Source organism: Apteryx rowi, unplaced genomic scaffold (assembly GCF_003343035.1).
Source record: "Apteryx rowi isolate R43461 unplaced genomic scaffold, aptRow1 scaffold_631, whole genome shotgun sequence".
In the NCBI taxonomy this organism is placed as follows: Eukaryota; Metazoa; Chordata; class Aves; order Apterygiformes; family Apterygidae; genus Apteryx; species Apteryx rowi.
Window position 1 is genome coordinate 189,665 of NW_020450907.1, and position 20,338 is coordinate 210,002.

The following is a 20,338-nucleotide window of genomic DNA, read 5'->3' on the forward strand; positions in this document are numbered from 1 at the left end:
TGTGTTTTAGTTCATCATGTAAGCATGTACATCTTGCTTTGCCCATTGTGAGTGGTGAAGCTTTGAAGTTATTTAGCAAATCATTAGGATGTTTGCTCATAAGAGCTTCCTTGGCAAAAAGCATTAACTATGGCTTCATCTTGCAGCAAGACTGTTCATGTTAAAACAGATTTTTGAATTTAGCGCATGGTTCAACTTGTTCTGCTCAGAAACAAATTACCATCACTTCAGTGCACTGAATATCATAGTTTCTTTAAAGGCATGTTTTAAGCCCTTGGGCTGGGCTTTGCTTGCTTCTAATCCTGGGAAGGCTGAGCATTTCCATCGGCTTCTAAGGCTGGCAGAGGATTGAGACAATTTGTCTCATAGTGGGATAATCTGGTTGTCAAGTAATCTAGTAATAAACTGAATTTCTCAAGCAAGACTAATTTCTGTCATTCTATGTGCAGAGCAAAATCACAGCAGTTTTTCTGTAGAAATACTATTGGTCACCTTTGGTGCAGCCATTTTAAATATGTGCAATAAGACTTTCAAATTTGTTTTCTCATTGTTCAAGAGTAGGCCTGAAACTACCTTTTTAAAGATACTTGGATCACTTTGCCAAGGTAAATCTGAGAAAAGACTGTATGACAGCTAGCTGTTCTCTTGTTCTTTTGTAACTGAGAAAGGCATATATGTAGTCCTACTTTCAGTATTTTGTTTCAGGGGAAAACTTGAGAGGGGAAGAGAATTGCCTTGCAACTATTAACTTCACTGATATTTAGCCACAGGCTTATTCTGATGTTTTAGGTGGAGGGATATACAGCATTTAAAATTATATTGCTCAAAAGGTTGCCCAGTGAAATTTTAAGTGAGCTTGAGTGGAAAAGTGGTGGTATTAAATGGCATTTAAAAGTCCATTTTTGTCATTGATGACTATGTCCTTTATAGTGTGTGTGATATGTTTTCCAAAAGTAGGGAAGATGAGGGAGGTGAAAGAATGGCTTCTGACTGATTTGTGCTTTCATTGCAAGGAAAGTCCTATATTGAAAAAGAGCAATCCATTTTGAACCAAATATAGTTTAGGTAACTCCAGAACAGTCACTAAACCTGAAAGTGCTTTGTAAAATGTGGATTATATATATGCTGCTTCTGTATATTGTTTCATGAAAGAGGAAACATCCTTTTTGCTATTACTGGAGCTGAGACCGGTTTTCTGGTTTAAAACATATCGTCTATATAAATGTGAATGATCATTCCATTCACACTCTGTGTTTGTATCAGATTATACTACAAGTATGCTAACAGTATTTGACATTGCAGATATTTGCTGAAATGCTTGTTATATATTCTAAAACGGACTACAATATTACAGAGTTGTAATTCATTTACATTTCTACATAGAAATGATGTAGTTCACAGTGAAAACAATAAACATCCTGCTTTTTTATAGTGAATATGAGTATCTCTTGGATAGTTGAGCTTAATAGTTAAGTGGCTTTGTTACAGGTTCCAGTTTTCGTAGCTCAAGTGGCATGGGAAAAGGATGTTGCTAACAAAATTCTTGGCTGAGCAGATGTTCTAGTGTCTAAAAATAGACTTTAATGTGTCAGAATTATTTCTCTCTGTTACTGTTTTTTTTCCCCCTTGTGAACTGCTGACTAGAATAGAATTGGCTAGCTCTATATCTATGTATTAAATTAAAGATGCCCTGAATATCATTACAAGTTAGGCTGCATGGGATGATATGTTTTAAGTAGCATAGCTGTAATTTTTGTTATTACTTTAATATCTCAATCACTTAATAAAATTGTAGAGAACATCCTTGAGTGCCCTTAGAAGTGAACTAAGGGTTGTAGCTTGAGTGAGCTGATACACTCCCCACCACTGATTATACTAAACCAGGGCGGCAAGTGTAGTAGGCTGCTCTAAACTTATGAAAAATATCTCACCCTTTGCCTCATCTTTTCCCATTTAGAACAAACTTTGCTTATATCCTTAGACCATTGTAATTACAAAACTACTTTAAAATTTCCATTTAATTTTTTAGTACAGTGGAGGTGTGTGCTGGAAGGGCAAAACAGATTTGTAATACCTCTGTAACTTACAGGAGTATGACTGACCACTTGCTGTATTTCTAAAGATGTTATAGTCAGTGTGTAAACTTGGATCTGTTTGTAGGAACCAGATTTTTTTTTTTTTTTTGGGGGGGGGGCAAGTGAAGTTTATCTCAATGTCTCAATGACTTAAAGTTCTCTCTTGCTTGTGGCAACACAGTTCTGAAAAGGATCATAATATTTTGGCCCTGAACTTCCTGGGAAGGAAGGATGGTCTCCATACCCTTAGATAGATGGGTAGATAAAAAGTATGAGGAAAATGTTTCAGAACCATTTAACTTCCTATGGAGATGATGAATAGGACTTTGTATTATAAAACTTTTCACTGTTAGGTAGATGTGTTCTAAAATAGCGTTTGAAGATGATTCATTTCAGAGTTTGAAAATGAAATGGACAGTTCTTGTTTATCCTGGTTACTTATTTTCTGGTTGTTTCAAAGAGAGAGACAGTGTGTGCTCTTTTCATCTAGAGACCTATTTGTTATGCTAGTCTTCTCTGATCAACTCTGCAGCCAGAACATATTTTTCACTTCTCTTCACTTGTGTAGATTAAAAAAATATGTGGAGATTTTGTTTAGATAAGTAATCTTCACATTAGTCAAAAATCTGAGATCCTTATGATACATTCAGATTATTTTCACTCATCTTTTCATAATTGGTCATGATGGTTGCACAGTTCCTTGTTTCAGTCAAAAGCCTCAGTTTATGTTTCTTCTCTGTGACACAAATTTATTCATTGTAGACAGTGTATGTTTGTATGAAAAAAACCTACATATTTATAATATTTTGGACCAAAAATAATAATGCTCAACTGGTTTTCTAGCTCTGCTATCAAGGTTTTCACTAGCCACTGACCACAACTGATTTATTCAAAGTTGATAATAGAGGTTACCAAGCAGATTACTTGGATCATGTGGGCTGTAGTCATTTTTCCCTGGGCAAAATCTGTACTGTCGCACCTTGGATAGGTGACCTGGATTTGGAAGCAGTGCAAAAACATTACTAAAAATAAGGGAATAAGGGAAGGGGGAAAGAAAGGGGCTTTGTCCATGCTGAGTCATTAATGAAACTAAAGTCAGATTAGTGCCCGTGCTATCATTTAGAAGAGGCTCATTGTATCGTAAAACTTCATCTTAGTTTAGAACATGTTAAAACTCTGGGCTGAAACTTTTCTGTATGTAACACAAATTGTATTTTGCATGCTACCAGAGCTTGCAATTAGGAAAAGCTAAGCTGAGCAAAATGCAAAACTAAGGCTTTAGGAATGTTTTCTCCTGCAGGTCCGTGACGATTATAAAGCAAAACAGTCTGATCAAGTAGAATGGAGTTTGTGTTTTATCAAGCATGCTGTTGCTGAGTCATCACCTGATGATACGCATTTTTTGATCAATCTTCAGTTGAAGATAACTGTCCTTTTGATTGAACAGTCATGCACTGCTGGATTTCATAAACACTGCTTCTTATGACAAGGAATCTAAACTAACTTTGGAAATGTGATCTAAGCCTAGTAATTTAGGAAGATGGTGTTGGAAGCCAGGGCACTTTTCTCCTGTTCCCCTGTAGGTGTTTTAGCTTTACATAAAGAATTTTTGTACAGTGATGCTGTCTTTAAGACTGCTTCCTCCAAAGGTTGGAACAGCAACTTCCTATAGGCGTGGTTTGATTTATAGAGAAGAAAATCCACAAGGTAAGATGGCCTCTTGCTTCAGAACAGTAAAAAGCATCCCAAACTACAAAGTTTCCTTCAGATTAATATCTATCTGTATGTATCTATATAAATATATCTATATTTATATTAGGAAAATCTAAACAGAAAATGCTTCATTTTTATTTTAACATTAGCTGTATAATTATTTTAGTGAGAAAACATCACATTATCCCAAATATGTTATGAACTATAAAACTGGAGGAGTATGAAAATGTGAGTAACACTTAGGATAGATTTCTCACGCAACTATATCAATTCTCTTCTGATAGCCATGTCTATTAGGCTAGGTACTCTCCTTCACAGGACTAACGTGAGCTTGCACAGAGAAAACCAAAGGTGGTGGATTCAGTGAATATATCTTAATATACAAATGAGATGCATCTAATATGTAACCCCTAAACTCTTATGAAGTGTATATATATTTTCAGGTATCACACACAATCCATGCCGTAGCAGCAATATCACTGGCTGATTGTTCTGGATCTTCTTTCTTTTTTGTCTCCTTCAAATGCCCTCAGGTTATTTTCAGAGACTTAAGAATTGTGTGTGAAAAAGCAAAGGGACACTGCAAGGGACTAACTGGCAGCTACTATCTGCGAATGCTTTCTGGAATGACTTGTCTTTTGACGGGTTGATCCTTGTGGGATGTCAGATAGACTGGAAGGAGGTAAAAGAAAATTGGAGATAGGAATGGACCTATAGCAAAAAGAGAAAAGCTTGATGAAACAAAACACTTAAGGTTGACCGAAGGAAAGAGAGCAAGCAATGTACAGAAGGCCAGCAACGTGATGGCCAAAAGATGTGAAATGCTGAATGAGGATGAGAATAGTAAGGGAGAAGAACAATTATATTTTCTATCTAATCAATAGCCCATCAACTGCAAGATATTCAGGTATGACCAAGTAAGCAATTGAGAAGTTAGAAAGGCCTTAATGTAGGCTAACACTTCTTGATACGATTCTGTTTATAAGGATTTTCTCAATTGCTGTAGCTCTCCTAATTGTTTTTATAGTTGTTGCTATTCTGATTTAAAGCATTTCCCCCTCTTTCCTCTGCTAAACTTAGTGTCATGTCACTTCAGTCTATGCCCTCCCACATTTTCAAATGTCTCAGATATCTTAAACTCTGCCACAGAAATACTGCCAATGACTAATACTGAACTTACACTTCTCAGCAGCTAATTTTGCTGCTCACTGTAGTATTTTACAGGCTAACCAACAATGAATTAATAATGCTGTTATTAGGGCTGTTATTTAGGGTTCCTGAACAGATACAGTGATACTGGGAGAAGGCCATCAATAGGGTTAGCAGGTCTTTCAGAAAATGCTCACCCATAAACACGGTTCTATGTTTTATAGACATAACAATGCTGCACAGTGATGTGATTACAATTCAAAGAAATTCTTCACCAAAAATCTTTTACAAATTATTCCATCCAAATGCTGAACAAACTTTTTTAAGAGCATCAACAGTATTTCTGATCATCCCTGCACTTGCCTCTTTAAATACAGATTGATTTTGAAAGAGGAAACTATTGTAGTTTAGAAAAATCAGAGTTAATGTACTGAGACAAATATTAAACTGTTATTGCAGTTTTATGAACTTGTGTTTAAACTCTATCCAGAGACCACAATCTTATTCCTTCCCTCAGAGCAGCAAATGAAAGCTGAAGATCTGTCAGTCTTGGGTCTTGCTTTATTTGTGAAAGCAAACTCTATAGTTAAGAACAACATTTTATGCTTTAACACTGTTTTATTGTACAAAACAAGGAATTTATTAAATATAGCACCTGTCATCCTTCAGAAAGATACACACATGCACAGAGACACATTCTTTGCTGATGTATAGCTTGATTGTTGTTCCTTAAAATTGGTATGTGTTTTGCTGTTCTCTTCATGGGGAGAGGACAAGCTTCTAGCTGGGTTGCAGTGTGCTTCTAAATGAAGCCTTTAAATACTGCCTTCCTTCTTTGTACTATGCATGATGAAGTTAACACGCCTCAAACACTACTGTTCTTTAGGCAGTGCCATTTCACAGTGATCAATTCATGTCTGAAATCTTGGTTATTTCATCTTTCATATCTTTGATCTCAGTTTGAACTCTTGTTAAATTGGTCAATTTTTCATTCAATAAAGCAATTTCTTTCTCCTGTCGTAATACATCCTCAACTAATCTTCCTATTCTCAGTGTAAGTTCATTTATCAACGATTCCAAGCTGGCAAAATCCTTCTTTAGAGTGTACATCTTGGGTTTTAAATCATTTGCAAATGTAACTGTTTTCAGAACCTTTGCTCTGTCACCTTCAAGATTCAAAAGTCTATCTGAATGTTTGTTAAAATCACTCCTTAACTCTGATAATGCTGTTTTAATTTGTTCAATTTTTCTTGCTGTATTGGATGCCAAGCTTTGTAGTTTTGTACTTCGCTCAATGCTACTGGTAAGCAGGTCACCTATGTTTTCTACTGTCTTTTTTTCACCTTTATCTATTTTATCTTCTAGTGTTTGTAAAGAATCTGTCAAAGCAGTCATATCTGAAACTAGGCCTGAAATGCGCCTTATGTCAGTTTTTACCGTCACAATCTTCAAAGTTATATTTTTTGCTACAGAAGCTGTATTCTGTTCAATACTTGTAACTGCATGAAAAAGGGTTGTTAAATTCTTCTGCAGTTCTTCTTTTTTTTTAATTAGGCTGCTAGACCATGTTTTCATGGTATATATATCTTCCTGTAGTTGTTTAACATGAGAAATTATTTGAAGATCTTCCAGCTGTTCCATTAAGTTCCAAGTCTTTTCACACTAGAGAGATACAAATAAAAATATTTGACAAGATTTCTAATTGTTCAACTCACATCAAAATTAAAGCTATAATCTAATGAAATATCTTGATATTCTGAAATTTAAATTGAGAGCAAACCCTGTCTTTAGGAAATAACCTTCTGCAATACAATCAAACATTTCATTTTCTTCTTTCAGTATTTGTAACAAATTCAAATGTTACTACTTTTTCTGTTTTAACAAAAATTACAGGATGATACCATATGACTTTCCAGCTTGACCTGTCAGAACATAAACCATCAAATGCAATTTTTTTTCTGATTTGCATAAATTTTTATATTAAGCCTATAACCTGTGTGCTACACAAAAACGTATTTAGAAACACTTTAGAAAGACATCTACTTTAGAGTTCTTTTATCATAAATTTGTGGACCATAATTAACTGATGTGTTTTATTTCGGTGATCATAACATATACTCTGAACATTACATTCACAGAAGGAAAAAAAGGAGGAATTATGCTTTGGAATTTAAAAATTAAAGAGGACATGTTTCCCTTTTGTTTAAACAGTCAACAAAACTCAGCAGAATGGGAAAAACATTACTTAAATAGCCTGCCTCCATAAAAACTACGCTAATGAGGGATAACTCATACTACTGTTGGATTTTTAGTTGAATGTCAGATTTACTAGTTCACTTTTTTGTTTTTTAATGATTTGTTCTTGGTTTTCAAATATGAGAAGAAGAAAAGAAAATTTTCTCTTATTCATATCTCATGAGAGGAAATACAGTACAGACATGTTGATATACTTCATCATTATCATCCTCCAGATTATCACTCAGTTCTTTAGTAAAAAATGAGATCTGGTTGGGATTATGCTGATGCTTCATGATGGTAACACCTGTTGACTAACTGTCTAAGGTGGCTGTGATACTTATGGTATCATGTTTAAATTTAATTTCAAAGCAGCAAAGATTGCAAATTATAGAACAGACTAGAGAAAGATAAATCTGAAATGGGATGAAATACAGACCCTGGGGAATAGAGGAGCAGGTGCAGTCTTCAAACATACATTCCAGAATATTAATAGTTTGATTTTCAGAAGTTTAAAGATTTATATATATGGAGGCTGCAACCAGATATGATTAGCATAGCTACCATGGTACTTTTCTCCCTAGCAAATGATTTTTTTTCTGGTAACAATACAATATTTGAAGACTCAGACTATTAGTCTATTTAAACACAAGGTTCTAGATCTTTTTTATTATTTTTTTTTTATGAAACTCTATTAGAGGAATTTTGTTACTCTGCCTTTTATCCTAATTGGACTCACTAGGGACAGATTCTTTATTCAGTACTGCACCTGTTTTTTTCATGTATCTCAGTGTCCCACTAAAAGACCATCAAGGCCATCCTCAATAGTTTAACACTATCTTAAATTATGTTCCCCTTTAAACATAATAAAATGTAATCACCAAACTGATGGGGTAAGCGGAAAAATAACAATGCTTATTTGCTAAAGAACTGAAGCACATGTACTTAATTAATAGGTATTTCACAATTCAAGATGTATCTATCTTCATTAAAATGGTTCCTTGTCAGTAATTTCCCTATTGACCAATAAGAAACCCTTCTAACCTTGAGTACTATGAAACAGCCATTTCACTGCTAAAAGCTAATAAATTTGCAACTCGGCATGTAGAGAAAAACGCTCAAAAAGATGTTTACTGAATTAAAATTAAGGTGAGCAATACAACTGACAGACTTTTTTTAAAGACTTACTACTGTTTCTTAACTGGAATGGCATTAGACACTGTATAGTTTTGGCTGCTGTCTGCCAACCAATTTTTAATCTAGGTTGCTTTCTGTGACTGCTACTGACATGGCCCTTAGCTTTTAATCACTCACATCTGTGATGCTGCTGAGCAGCTTCCTCTGCAACGCAATAGAAAATGTGTTTTATGATCCACATTCTTCAGTCTTTTTTTACTCAATTGATCAAGTTTTTAGAAGAGGATTGATCTTGCTGAACCTGCATCAGTGATACTATTCTGTTCAATCCCTAATAAGCCAATGTACAAACTGGAGGAAAAAACACCAAGCTGAAACATACTGTAAGAGGCTGTAATTATTTTCACAGAATTATACTAATCTTTGCTGAAACCCCCTACAGCAAAACTTTGGCTCTCTTGATGCCAGTAGTAAAGATATCACTGAATCAAAGAAACAAGTATTTTGACTTTTTGATAGTATTGGCCATTCCTCATCAGCACAGAACTGTCTCCTTAAAACACAATACCAAAATTAATTTGGACAGGTTTATGAGTTAATGCTCTCTGAGGACAAGGATATCCTGTTCAATTTGGTATATATTCTGGCTTTCAGTAGAGTTTGGGTTGATGCAAGATATTAAAATGCGGGCTATACCATTGTAAATTTAACCACCCCTCTCCAAAAATGTATGAAATAAAACCACAGTGGAACAAACTTAACAAAAGTATTTAAAAAGCATTTCAGTATTGAATAATATTTTTAATGAAACACCAAACATGAAAGTATGACTTCCATAATCTTTTCTGGAAGAACAATTTAGATTGTTAGATTATGCACTAGGACAGGGCAATCTACTACAATAATTTTTATTGAATATGACTGTAAACAGACAAATCTATACATAATTAATTTTGAAAGTATATGAGACTCTGAAGGACTTTATAACATTGAGAAATTCAAGTTTACTAGCCTCTTGAATGTGCACCATTAACTCTTTAATGAGATTTCAGTAGTGTTCTAGGTAAATGAATATACAAAAAAATGAGTAATTTAATTCAGATCTAACTAATTCACAAGGAGTCCATACTATCTATTAAGCAATTTATTTTTCTGAATTCAGAAATGAGAAATTGGAAATTATCAAAATGTAAATCTGTAGACACTAATGTATGGCAGTCTTGAGACCCAAATTTCAATGTACAGCTATACATTGAAGGCCCATTATGAAGTATTCTTTCTGGTGTAAGTAGATCTGTGAAGAAACTAATTTAAAAAAAAAACCAAAAAACTGAAAGTACATGACTCAACGGCTTCCACTAATTGCTTTTGCAGCTCTTAGGTGGCCAAAGTTTGAGAAATATTTTTAGAGGACACTGTTAACAGTTTTTTTCACTTGGAATGCAAAGTAACACCACACACATTGGATAATGCTGAACAGAGAACATCCCACAGAAAAGGTTAAAACTTTTTTCTAACGGTCCAGAAGATCTAATAAAGTGACTGATCACACCAAACACAAATGAAATTATGGAAGAGCACTAACAGGAGTATCTGTTAGTTAGAACTTCAGTCCATAGGTGGTCTGAGGACTTCAGTGGAGTAACAAAATGACAGTGATTTTAGGAAGGAAATGGCAGGAAGTGTGGTGTAATGAGGCCATTTTATAGGGTCAAAAAATGCAAGATAATACCAGTTGCTATGTAACCCCCTGTTTATAAATATAAGTTACAAGAAAGGGTTATCGGTAAGGGGTATTTTGCTAGTATTTTCTGTTGTATAATGCTGTTGTATCTAAGCTTCAGCATAAGCTGTTAGAAATGTACTACTAAGTGCTTTCCTCCACGTAATAAAATATGGAGATTCCACTAAAAATTCGACACTCAAAAGTATGTACTGCAAACACAAATATTATGGTATATAATACATTAAAAGCAATCTACAATGTATATCTGCTTAAAGATAAGTACTTAATTTTTCATTGTGCTACAAGTCCATGGAATATAACAACAAAATATAACAATATAAAAAGCCAAGCAGAGAAAACTAAATATAATTTTCAATCTGATGTTTCTAATTTTTATTTTTTATTTAAATACTTTGCTTCAAATTCCTTTTTAATAAAAATGAACTTTCAATATGTTGAAAATAATCCTTATTTTAAAAAAATGCTTCTTGCCTCCTTCAACTCTGTATATCTTGCTCTCTATCCTTTTTATTATAAATTTTCATTTAGATCTGATCCATTGCCCATTGAAATTGATGACAATATTCAGCTATCCTTACTGTATGACAGCCAGCCCTCTTGGTTATTACTTGTTATAAACATTGTCCATACTGATGAAAGTGTTTTTCTATCAATGAAAACCCTAAGTCCAAATTAACGTATTATCCTCACTCTGATCATTTTCTAAGTTATAGTCTTCAGTAGTTATTTCTTTTGTATTTGAAGATAATTTTATGTCAGGTACTACTTCTTCTAAAACCACTATTTTATTTTGCAGTTTCAATATGTTGTCATCATACTGTATGCCTTCAAGAACCTTTTGCATCTCCATTGTGTGAGAAACAGTTTTCAACATATCATTTTCCACAGTATATAGCTGTGTTGTCAAGTCTTCTATCTTTTTCTCCATACTTAGCAGTTCACTTGATAATCTAAGAATGGAGTGAATAGCATTTTCAATTGTCAGCAAATGGATCTTGCACTCCTCAATTTTGGGTTCATAGTCTGTAAATTTCTGATTCAGGTCTGTGTCTTTGGCTAACAGACTATTTTGTTCTTCTTCTAGTTTTTCAACTGTCTTTGCATGCAAATCCAACTGCTGTTCGACTCTAGAGAACTCATCATCTTCTTGCCTTTTTACAGTTCTAATATTTCTGGCTGTACTGTCTTCCAAATCTTTTAATCTTTCAGAAAGGGATTTAATTCTTTGATCAACTTCATTAATTTGGGAGGTAACTTCTTTATGTATGAACTTTGCTTCAGATTTTAAACCACTAGTGTTTGTGTTCATTTCATCCAAGCTTCTTCTCCAGGAATCTGTAATATTTTGGAACTTCTCATTAATGCTCTGCATCTTTATAGAGGGAGTTTGTTCACTGTTCTGAATATCATTTATGATGTTACGAAGAGAAGATATTTCCTGCTCAAACTCAGTCACCACAGACATGGAGGAAGTAGCTTCATGTAGGATACTTTCAGAAGACTCAAGCTGCATTTGTAACACAAAACAATGTCCATGTCTACTTAATGAGCATAAGACTAGAAGACCACTTGCATTATTTAACAGAAGGTAAAGAAGATTTGCAAGACTCAGTCCCTTAGAAGCCACTTCACTTGTTACAGGTCTCCTATAATACTATCTGTTTCCACAGCTGATCTTTAAAATATTGTTGCTGAGTAATCTAGCTTGCAAGAGTCACAGAAAAGAGTATGTTTGTTGTTGTCTTTCTACAGACTACATGCCATTTTCTTTGTTGTCAATCCCTTATTTTCCTCAGTGATTTTTTTTTGGTAAAACATACTGCAAAATGTTCCATGGAATTTAAGTGTAGTATATAAATATCCAAATTATATCATGTATAAATGACAACATTATGAGATCAGTGCTAAAATAACATTAGTGGTGTAAGCCATGCTGTACTCCCATCATTATCTGTAAGATACAGGGATACTTCTGCAGCCAACCTAAGTTTTCTTCTTGCTAGTGTGACACACACACACAAAAAAATAACATAGCAAGGGAAAAAAATTAACTATTGATTCAGTATGTCTTTCATATTACTCGAACTGATCTATTATATAAAAATACTTGTAAATTTTCTTCAAATCAATGTATATTTGAATTATATGCAGAACAGTACTGGCAGAATGAAGTTTGTGCATAAATTATTTTAAATAGTTTAGTGTCTGCAAAAATATACTGGGATATGATGACTATACTAACATCCGCAAACAATTGCGTGACACAGTTGCATTGATAAAATTAAGACAAATCTGACTCCTAAGGAGTCAGAATCTTTTTTAGTTAAACACTTGCTAATAATGAAGTATTTACAGTCCTCTGGAGAGCAATAATGATGAATAAAAACATAATAATAATAAAGGACATATACTCAGCTTTAAATTGTAAGGTGAAACACTGGTTCTGATAAAGTCAGTAAGACTTTTGCCACTATTTTCACCAGGACTACAATTTCCTCATTAATGCTTTTCAGTAAGGCTGATATTCTAATACAAACACATAATCAATAAACAAGTGTTTAAATAACTAACTCCAAGCAGCACAGCCTCTAAACTTTCTGTATTAGTTGTCCTACTGCAAGTATAATACATAGTGCTTCACAACATTCTTTGTCTTCTAAGCACTTTATAAAAGTAGATAATTACATTTATCTCCATTTTAAAAATGTAGAGAACTGACAAAGAAAGTGAAAGTGACTTGACCAAGCTTCAGTGGCAAATCAATAAATGAAACCATAACATATCCAAAGTCAGACCTGATTTTGTGTGCCGTCTTCACAAATGTTTCAATGAAATACTCATACAAGGCCTAATCGTGGACAAGTAGAACACATTATAAATATTTACCTAAAAAAGTCAGTTACATTTGACTAAATGACAATGAAATAACACATTGGCAAATGTTCAGAGATTATCCAATTAAGATGTTAATGATTACCTTTTCAGAAATTAAGTTAACTTTATTTTCCATGTCCAGGAATTTTCCAGCTTCTTGCTGTAAGAAACTATACTTTTTTTCCATATCAGCAAATTGACTTGTCTGCTGAAATAGGAACCTGCAAATTGCAAATAAATAAATAGTAAATATATTATATAATTGGCATATATTAAGTGTTATAGGACCTGATTTCACAAGGATCTGTTAATGCCGGGATTTGTGTTCACAAAGTTTGCTAGATCAATATATGAGGAAAAAAATAGGGTTTAATGAAGTTTACTGGAGTTATCAGCTTCCAACAGAGGTATAAAAATAAGAAAACATTAGAAGGTGTGCCTCATTTTACATAGCATGCCTATCAAACAGTAAAAACAACAAAAATACTTACACTGGTAGGCCACTAAATGCTTATAATGCATTGCCTCATAAGTAAGGTATGTTTTATTGAAAAAAGTATTATTTAACTGTTGGAAATAAAATACAATTAAACCAATTTGGACTCTTGCAAGGCATCACAAAATCATGCAAAGGAACTTTAGATTTAGAAAATCTGGCTAGCTCTAATTTTGTTTAACTGTAACCATCCAAGAACCTACAGTGTGTTGTAGGAAAAATTGAATAGCTGTTGTTATCATGATACTAGTTTTGTGAACAGATGCAGATAGTGGAGATCTCAATCCTGTACTTCATATATATGACATATTTGTTTACTGTGACCTTGGTAGCCGAATTGTCAGCATTTTGTCAAGTTACAAAGGAAATAAGACAATTGAGCAAAAAAAATTAATTTGCTGGATTTTTATCAATCCCAAAACAAGGTATACTGTAGACTAGATAGACTATCCAGGGATAGTCTGTGTTGATGTAGACTATCCAGAGATCCTCTCAGATGAGAACAAATGCATCAAGAACAATACAGTCTATTTAAAATACTTTACTTTTGGTTTTGAAATTTGATAGTTGTTTTTGTTTGTTCATTTGCATATCAATTAAAATAAGAGTTTCAAAAGATCTAAATACAGTCTGTGCAGATTAAGCTCTGCAATAAAAGCTAAAATGCTATCTATATATAGATAGATGCAAAACAAATTTAAATAGATTTGTAAAATAGTTTAAGCAGAGGCATTACTAATCATTTTATTCTACTATGACATTCTGTTTCTCAAAAATTTACATAAAGAAATCCAGATGACACTAAAATAGGTACGAATTTTGCCTAAACCTGAAGATTGAAGTCAAGAGTGTAATAAACTGGTCTCATTTCTTGCACTAGAATTCTGAGAATTTCATCATATCATTTCTGCATGAAACTCATAGCTTCTGATGGAACTAAAATACTGACGATGCTAGGATATTCAGGACACCTTTTACAAGGATACTTGATCTTTACTTGAAGACTCTACTTGATGAGCAATTTGCCACATTGCTGAGCAAAGTACTTACATAAAACTGTACTTCAGTCTACTGATGATTTATTTGTTCCCTGCCCATTGAGCCTTGTACTTTTTGTCAGATTAAATTGCTCTTCTCAATTAGATGCAGTTTCCCAAGCAGGTATTTACAATTCATGAGCAAGGCGTCTGTTAAGCTTTCAGCGAGACAAAACAGATCAAGCTTCTATAACCTCTCGCTGCATGACGGGGTTTCCATGTTTCTTGTGATTATCACTGTTCTTTTCTTGACCCTTTCTAGCTTTAACATATTCCTGTGAAGTATAAACTTTTAACCCAAACGCTATATTCAAACATTACTAATCGTATTGTCCATGACTGAACGTAGCAGAGAACACACAAGAACATAATAAAATCCACTATAGAGGATTACCTACCAGGTCAGCACCAGGCAAATGGCAAGGGAAGTCAGGCTCAAGGCTGTCCGTGAGTCTATCCAAGGGGAACTCCGATTATTGCTGGTCCTGGGATTTACCAGCTTCCCATGATTACTGTCCTTTTTGGCCTTTTGTGACTCCTCATTGGTCTTGGAAGAAGAAATACCTCTCTTCTTCCTCTGCTTAACCTCAGACATTTTGTGCCCTTAAGAAGCAGAAGTAAAAGAGAGAGCTAGCCAAAAAACAAACAAACCCTCCACAGCTAATTACTTGCAAGTGTTCACAGATATAAACTTCCCCCCTTTAGTTACACAAACACCCCCAAATGTTTCTTTTGATGTTTACTATGTTTTCCAGCTGTGTGATTCTTTGAAGTGTCACAATACTTTCATAACACTTTTTGTGAAAACTTTCATTTTTATACTATAGGGCTACTGCTTTCACATTTTCTGAATAGAGTGAACTGTCTAATTCTTCACTTAAGCTAATTTCACCTTTCCAGAACAGCAACCTGTAGTGAAATAAGCCATTTTTGAGACACACTTATGATCACAAAGATTGAAAGAAATGAGCAATATTTCTTTTTTTACAGTCGCTGCTGCTAACACTGTGATGATAATCAATTTCACTATCCTGCTTTACTTGTAGATTTTTAAAAATTATTGCCTACTTCACATTAAAGAGGAAAAGTATATTTTTATCATTTTTAAATATGGGACTGCAAATCAAGATTTAATTTAGAAATAATTCTGTTTTAATGATTTCATATAAAACCAATAATATAAAAATACAAAGAAGAGTGAAATAATGTGGGGAGAGATGGGATCCACCTCACTAAGTGGGGCACGCGTGTCTTTGCCAACAGGTTGGCCAGCCTGGTAAGGAGGGCTTTAAACTAGGAAAGATGGGGGAAAGGGAGAGTTATAGTGACAGGGTAGTTGGCAAAAGACAGCTCAAGTTGGGACGCCTCCAGCAGGTGAATGCAGCCAGGGAAGTGCGCATGGGATGTGGCTATGGAGGATGCTCTTGTATCCCTCCTGGGAAACCTGCATGCTCGATCACCTCCCTGAAATGCCTGTACACCAATGCACGCAGCATGGGGAACAAACAGGAAGAACTAGAGATCTGTGTGCGGTCACAGGGCCATGATCTCATTGCCATTACAGAGACATGGTGGGATAGCTCGCATGACTGGAGTGCTGTCATGAATGGCTACGTGCTTTTTAGGAAAGACAGGCCAGGCAAGCGAGGTGGTGGAGTTGCTCTTTATGTGAGAGAGCAACTGGAATGTATTGAGCTGTGCCTAGGGGTGGATGAAGAGCGAGTCGAGAGCTTATGGGTAAGGATTAAAGGGCAGGCTAGCATGGGTGACACTGTTATGGGTGTTTACTGCAGGCCACCTGATCAGGAAGAGGAAGTCGATGAGGCCTTCTACAGACAGCTGGAAGTAGCCAATGCAGTAGACAATGCAGCCAGGCTCAAACAGTCCCGGAGGTTCCTGCAGAGCACTGATGAGAACTTCTTGACACAGGTGGTGGAGGAGCCAACAAGGAGAGGTGTGCTGCTGGACCTTGTACTAACAAACAAAGAAGAACTGGTGGAAGATGTGAAGGTCGGGGGCAGCCTTGGCTGCAGTGACCATGAGATGGTGGAGTTCAGGATCCTGCGAGGAGGAGGCAAGGCAAGAAGTAGGATCGCAACCCTGGAGTTTAGGAGAGCAAACTTTGGCCTCTTCAGGGACCTACTTGGAGGAATCCCATGGGTTACAGCCCTAGAAGGAAGGGGTGTTCAAGACAGCTGGTTAATATTCAAACATCACTTCCTCCAAGCTCAAGAGCGGTGCATCGCTAGGAGTAGGAAGTCAAGCAAAGGAGGCAGGAGACCTGCATGGATGAGCAAGGAGCTCCTGGCAAAACTCAACCAGAAGAAGGAAGTATACAGAAAGTGGAAAGGGGGACAGGCCACTTGGGAGGAATATAGGAACGTTGTCAGAGTATGCAGGGATGCGACGAGGAAGGCTAAGGCCCGTTTGGAATTAAATCTGGTGAGAGATGTCAAGGACAACATGAAGGGCTTCTTCAAATACATCAGTAGCAAAAGGAAGACTAGGGGAAATGTGGGCCCACTGCTGATTGGGGTGGGTGCCCTGGTGACGAAGGATGCAGAGAAGGCAGAGTTACTGAATGCCTTCTTTGCTTCAGTCTTTACTGATCAGGCCAGCCCTCAGGAATCCCAGACCCTGGAGGCAAGAGAGAAAGTCTGGAGAAAGGAAGACTTTCCCTTGGTGGAGGAGGATCGGGTTAGAGATCATTTAGGCAAACTTGACACCCACAAATCCATGGGGCCTGATGGGATGCACCCACGAGTGCTGAGGGAGCTGGCGGACGTTATTGCTAAGCCACTCTCCATCATCTTTGCAAGGTCCTGGAGAACAGGAGAGGTGCCTGAGGGCTGGAAGAAAGCCAGCGTCACTCCAGTTTTCAAAAAGGGCAAGAAGGAGGACCCAGGAAACTACAGGCCAGTCAGCCTCACCTGCATCCCTGGAAAAGTGGTGGAGCAGCTCATCCTGGAGGCCATCTCCAAGCATGTGGAGGAAAAGAAGGTGATCAGGAGTAGTCAGCATGGCTTCACCAAGGGATATCATGCTTAATCAAACAGCCTTCTATGCTGGAATGACTGGCTGGGTAGATGAGGGGAGAGCAGTGGATGTTGTCTACCTTGACTTCAGCAAGGCTTTCGACACTGTCTCCCATAACACCCTCACTGGCAAGCTCAGGAAGTGTGGTTTAGATGAGTGGACAGTGAGGTGGATTGAGAACTGGCTGAATGGCAGAGCTCAGAGTTGTGATCAGCGGTGCAGAGTCTAGTTGGAGGCCTGTAGCTAGCGGTGTTCCCCAGGGGTCAGTACTGGGTCCAGTCTTGTTCAACTTCTTCATCAATGACCTGGATGAAGGCACAGAGTGCACCCTCAGCAAGTTTGCTGACGATACAAAACTGGGAGGAGTGGCCGATACACCAGAGGGCTGTGCTGCCATTCAGAGAGACCTGGACAGGCTGGAGAGGTGAGCGGAGAGGAACCTCCTGAAGTTCAACAAAGGCAAGTGCAGGGTCCTGCACCTAGGGAGGAATAACCCCCTGCACCAGTACAGGTTAGGGGTTAACCTGCTGGAAAGCAGCTCTGCAGAGAAGGACCTGGGAGTGCTGGTGGACACCAAGTTAACCATGAGGCAGCAATGTGCCCTTGTGGCCAAGAAGACCAATGGTATCCTGGGGTGCATCAGGAAGAGTGTTGCCAGCAGGTCGAGGGAGGTGATCCTCCCCCTCTACTCAGCCCTGCTGAGGCCACATCTGGAGTACTGTGTCCAATTCTGGGCTCCCCAGTACAAGAGGGATGTGGCACTACTGGAGCAAGTTCAGCGAAGGGCTACGAAGATGATTAGGGGACTGGAGCATCTCTCTTATGAGGAAAGACTGAGAGAGGGGGATCTGTTTAGCCTAGAGAAGAGAAGGCTGAGAGGAGATCTTATCAATGTGTACAAGTATCTAAAGGGAGGGTGTCGAGAGGATGGAGCCAGACTCTTCTCAGTGGTGCCCAGCGACAGGACGCGAGGCAACGGGCACAAACTGAAACACAGACAGTTCCATCTGAATATGAGAAAAAACTTTTCTACTGTGAGGGTGACAGAGCACTGGAAGAGGTTGCCCAGAGAGGTTGTGGAGTCTCCTTCTCTGGAGATATTCAAAACCTGCCTGGATGMMATCCTGTGCAAYGTGCTCTAGGTGACCCTGCTTGAGCAGAGGGGTTGGACTAGATGATCTCCAGAGGTCCCTTCCAACCTCAACCATTCTGTGATTCTGTAATGTAACTAAATAAAAGAAAAGCTATTGCTTCCTCTCTGCTAAAAGTAAGGTCCCAATACATTCAGGCAATAAGTTAAGAATATCCACTTCCCAAGACAATAAAAGCGTATATTCAAAACAACGAAATGGAAGTACAGCGTGGAATTTTTAAGTGTAAAATTTTCCAGCATATAGCAAAAAATAAACTAGATACTTTGTGGATTTTGGTTTAGAACAATTTGAGACAAAAGTGTCATGCTTCTTTCTGGATCACTTTGCAGTAATGCAGCTTAGCTACATGTCAAAATATAAATATTTAACTATTGGAGATACTTATGCAGTTGCAAGCATGAGCAAAAGGCACTGTATAAAATCTAAGCTTGTCACAAGAGCATGAAGCTTAGAGCTGTTTGTGAGTACACTACCAGGAGGAGTCATCTTTGTTTGAAGGATTAAGAAAAAAAAAGTACACAAAAAAACCCCACCCAAACAACCCCTCTTGTTCACCAAAGAATGGCAAAAAGAGATATTCCGTAACTTTTAAAATACCTTCGGCCTCGAGAGCATGTGTTAGGATATTAAAATCAAGAAGTGATCTGAATGGTAATTAGGCAAATAGTTTAATACAGAAGTAACAACTCGGCTTTCAAAAGGCCACTTCAGTGCGCACCGCCGCGCGGCACAGAGCTAGGAGCAGCTCGGCACGGATCCATCCCCTCCTGGATCTCCCGCAGCCTTGCTCGCCCCCTCCCCTCCATCTTGCCCAGGCTGCATCCCCCCTGCCCTCGTCGCTTCTGGGAAACTCCCCGCTCCCAGCAGCGCCCCCAGCTCCGCCTCCCCCCTTCCTCCCACGGCCCCTAGCGCTCCAGCAGCCCCCGACCCGCAGGACTCGGGGCAGCCTTTCCCCGTCCCTCCGCAGCCCGGTGCCTCCTCCCGCCGCTGCTAACCGCAGGCGGCGGCCGCGACACCCCTCAGCTGGGGCAGCATTAAGCCCTTGGCACCCGCAACACCCCCTGCAGCCCCCGCTGCCGAGCGGGGCGGGACGAGGCGGCAGCCCAGCAGCTTCGTTCACGCGCCGCGCACCTCAGAGCCTCCTCCCGGCCCCCTACCTCTCGCACGGGCCGGCGCCGCCCGCCTCACGCTTGGCCCGTTGCAGCCGTTGGCAGCCGTTGCCGCTCCCTCAGTCCGCCACGTCACGCGCGCGCCCGCTCCGTCAAGCGAGCGGCCAGTAGGCGCTGAGCGAGCCGCGAGCTGCCGCGGCTCTGTGCCAGCTTTGTCGGGCGGCGGCGGCGGCGGGAGCGAGAGAGGGAGGGCGGGCCCTACCCCGGAGCCGGCGCGGCGCGGCGCTTCTTCCCCCTGCGCGGGCCCGGAAGGAGGAAGTGCCCGCGGGACGGCTGCTCCCCGGCGCGGCGGCAGCCTGTTGGCGGCGGCTCCTAACGGCCCCGCGCGCTGCCGGCCGGTAACCAGCTTAACGGCCGGGGGCGGCTCGCCCGCTCGGGCCGCGGGGGAAGCTGCCTGGGGGCGCCAGGGCTGGGCCCGCCGCGGCGGAGGAGGCCGGGAGGCCCCGGGCGGGCCTCGGCAGCGGCGGGGTGTCGGTGTCGGGAGTAATTTGTTTCGGTTTCTGTTCCGATCGCCCC

The 20,338-nt window shown here is 38.7% G+C and overlaps 2 protein-coding genes across 2 annotated transcripts; both read right to left on the bottom strand.

The window, feature by feature from the left end:
• Positions 1 to 4,776: 4,776 nt before the first annotated feature.
• LOC112974848 (inhibitor of nuclear factor kappa-B kinase-interacting protein-like) lies at positions 4,777 to 10,430 on the bottom strand. Its single transcript, XM_026084240.1, has one exon. The coding sequence runs from the start codon at positions 6,576 to 6,578 to the stop codon at positions 5,844 to 5,846; it is 735 nt and encodes a 244-aa protein (XP_025940025.1). The 5' UTR covers positions 6,579 to 10,430; the 3' UTR covers positions 4,777 to 5,843.
• Positions 10,431 to 10,452: 22 nt separating this feature from the next.
• LOC112974847 (inhibitor of nuclear factor kappa-B kinase-interacting protein-like) lies at positions 10,453 to 20,332 on the bottom strand. Its single transcript, XM_026084239.1, has 4 exons — positions 19,811 to 20,332; positions 14,862 to 15,066; positions 13,034 to 13,151; positions 10,453 to 11,563 (listed from the first exon to the last, which is right to left on the bottom strand). The coding sequence occupies exons 2-4, from the start codon at positions 15,056 to 15,058 to the stop codon at positions 10,718 to 10,720; spliced, it is 1,161 nt and encodes a 386-aa protein (XP_025940024.1). The 5' UTR covers positions 15,059 to 15,066; positions 19,811 to 20,332; the 3' UTR covers positions 10,453 to 10,717.
• Between the last annotated feature and the right edge of the window lie 6 nt (positions 20,333 to 20,338).

Excerpts from the sequence above, each read along its gene's own strand:
- LOC112974848 (XM_026084240.1), bottom strand. The coding sequence starts at position 6,578 with ATGGAACAGCTGGAAGATCTTCAAATAATTTCTCATGTTAAACAACTA.
- LOC112974847 (XM_026084239.1), bottom strand. The coding sequence starts at position 15,058 with ATGTCTGAGGTTAAGCAGAGGAAGAAGAGAGGTATTTCTTCTTCCAAG. Across the intron at positions 13,152-14,861 it reads ATTTGCCTGGTGCTGACCTG|GTTCCTATTTCAGCAGACAA; the intron begins GTAGGTAATCCT and ends TGCAATTTGCAG. Across the intron at positions 11,564-13,033 it reads TTAACTTAATTTCTGAAAAG|CTTGAGTCTTCTGAAAGTAT; the intron begins GTAATCATTAAC and ends TTACAAATGCAG.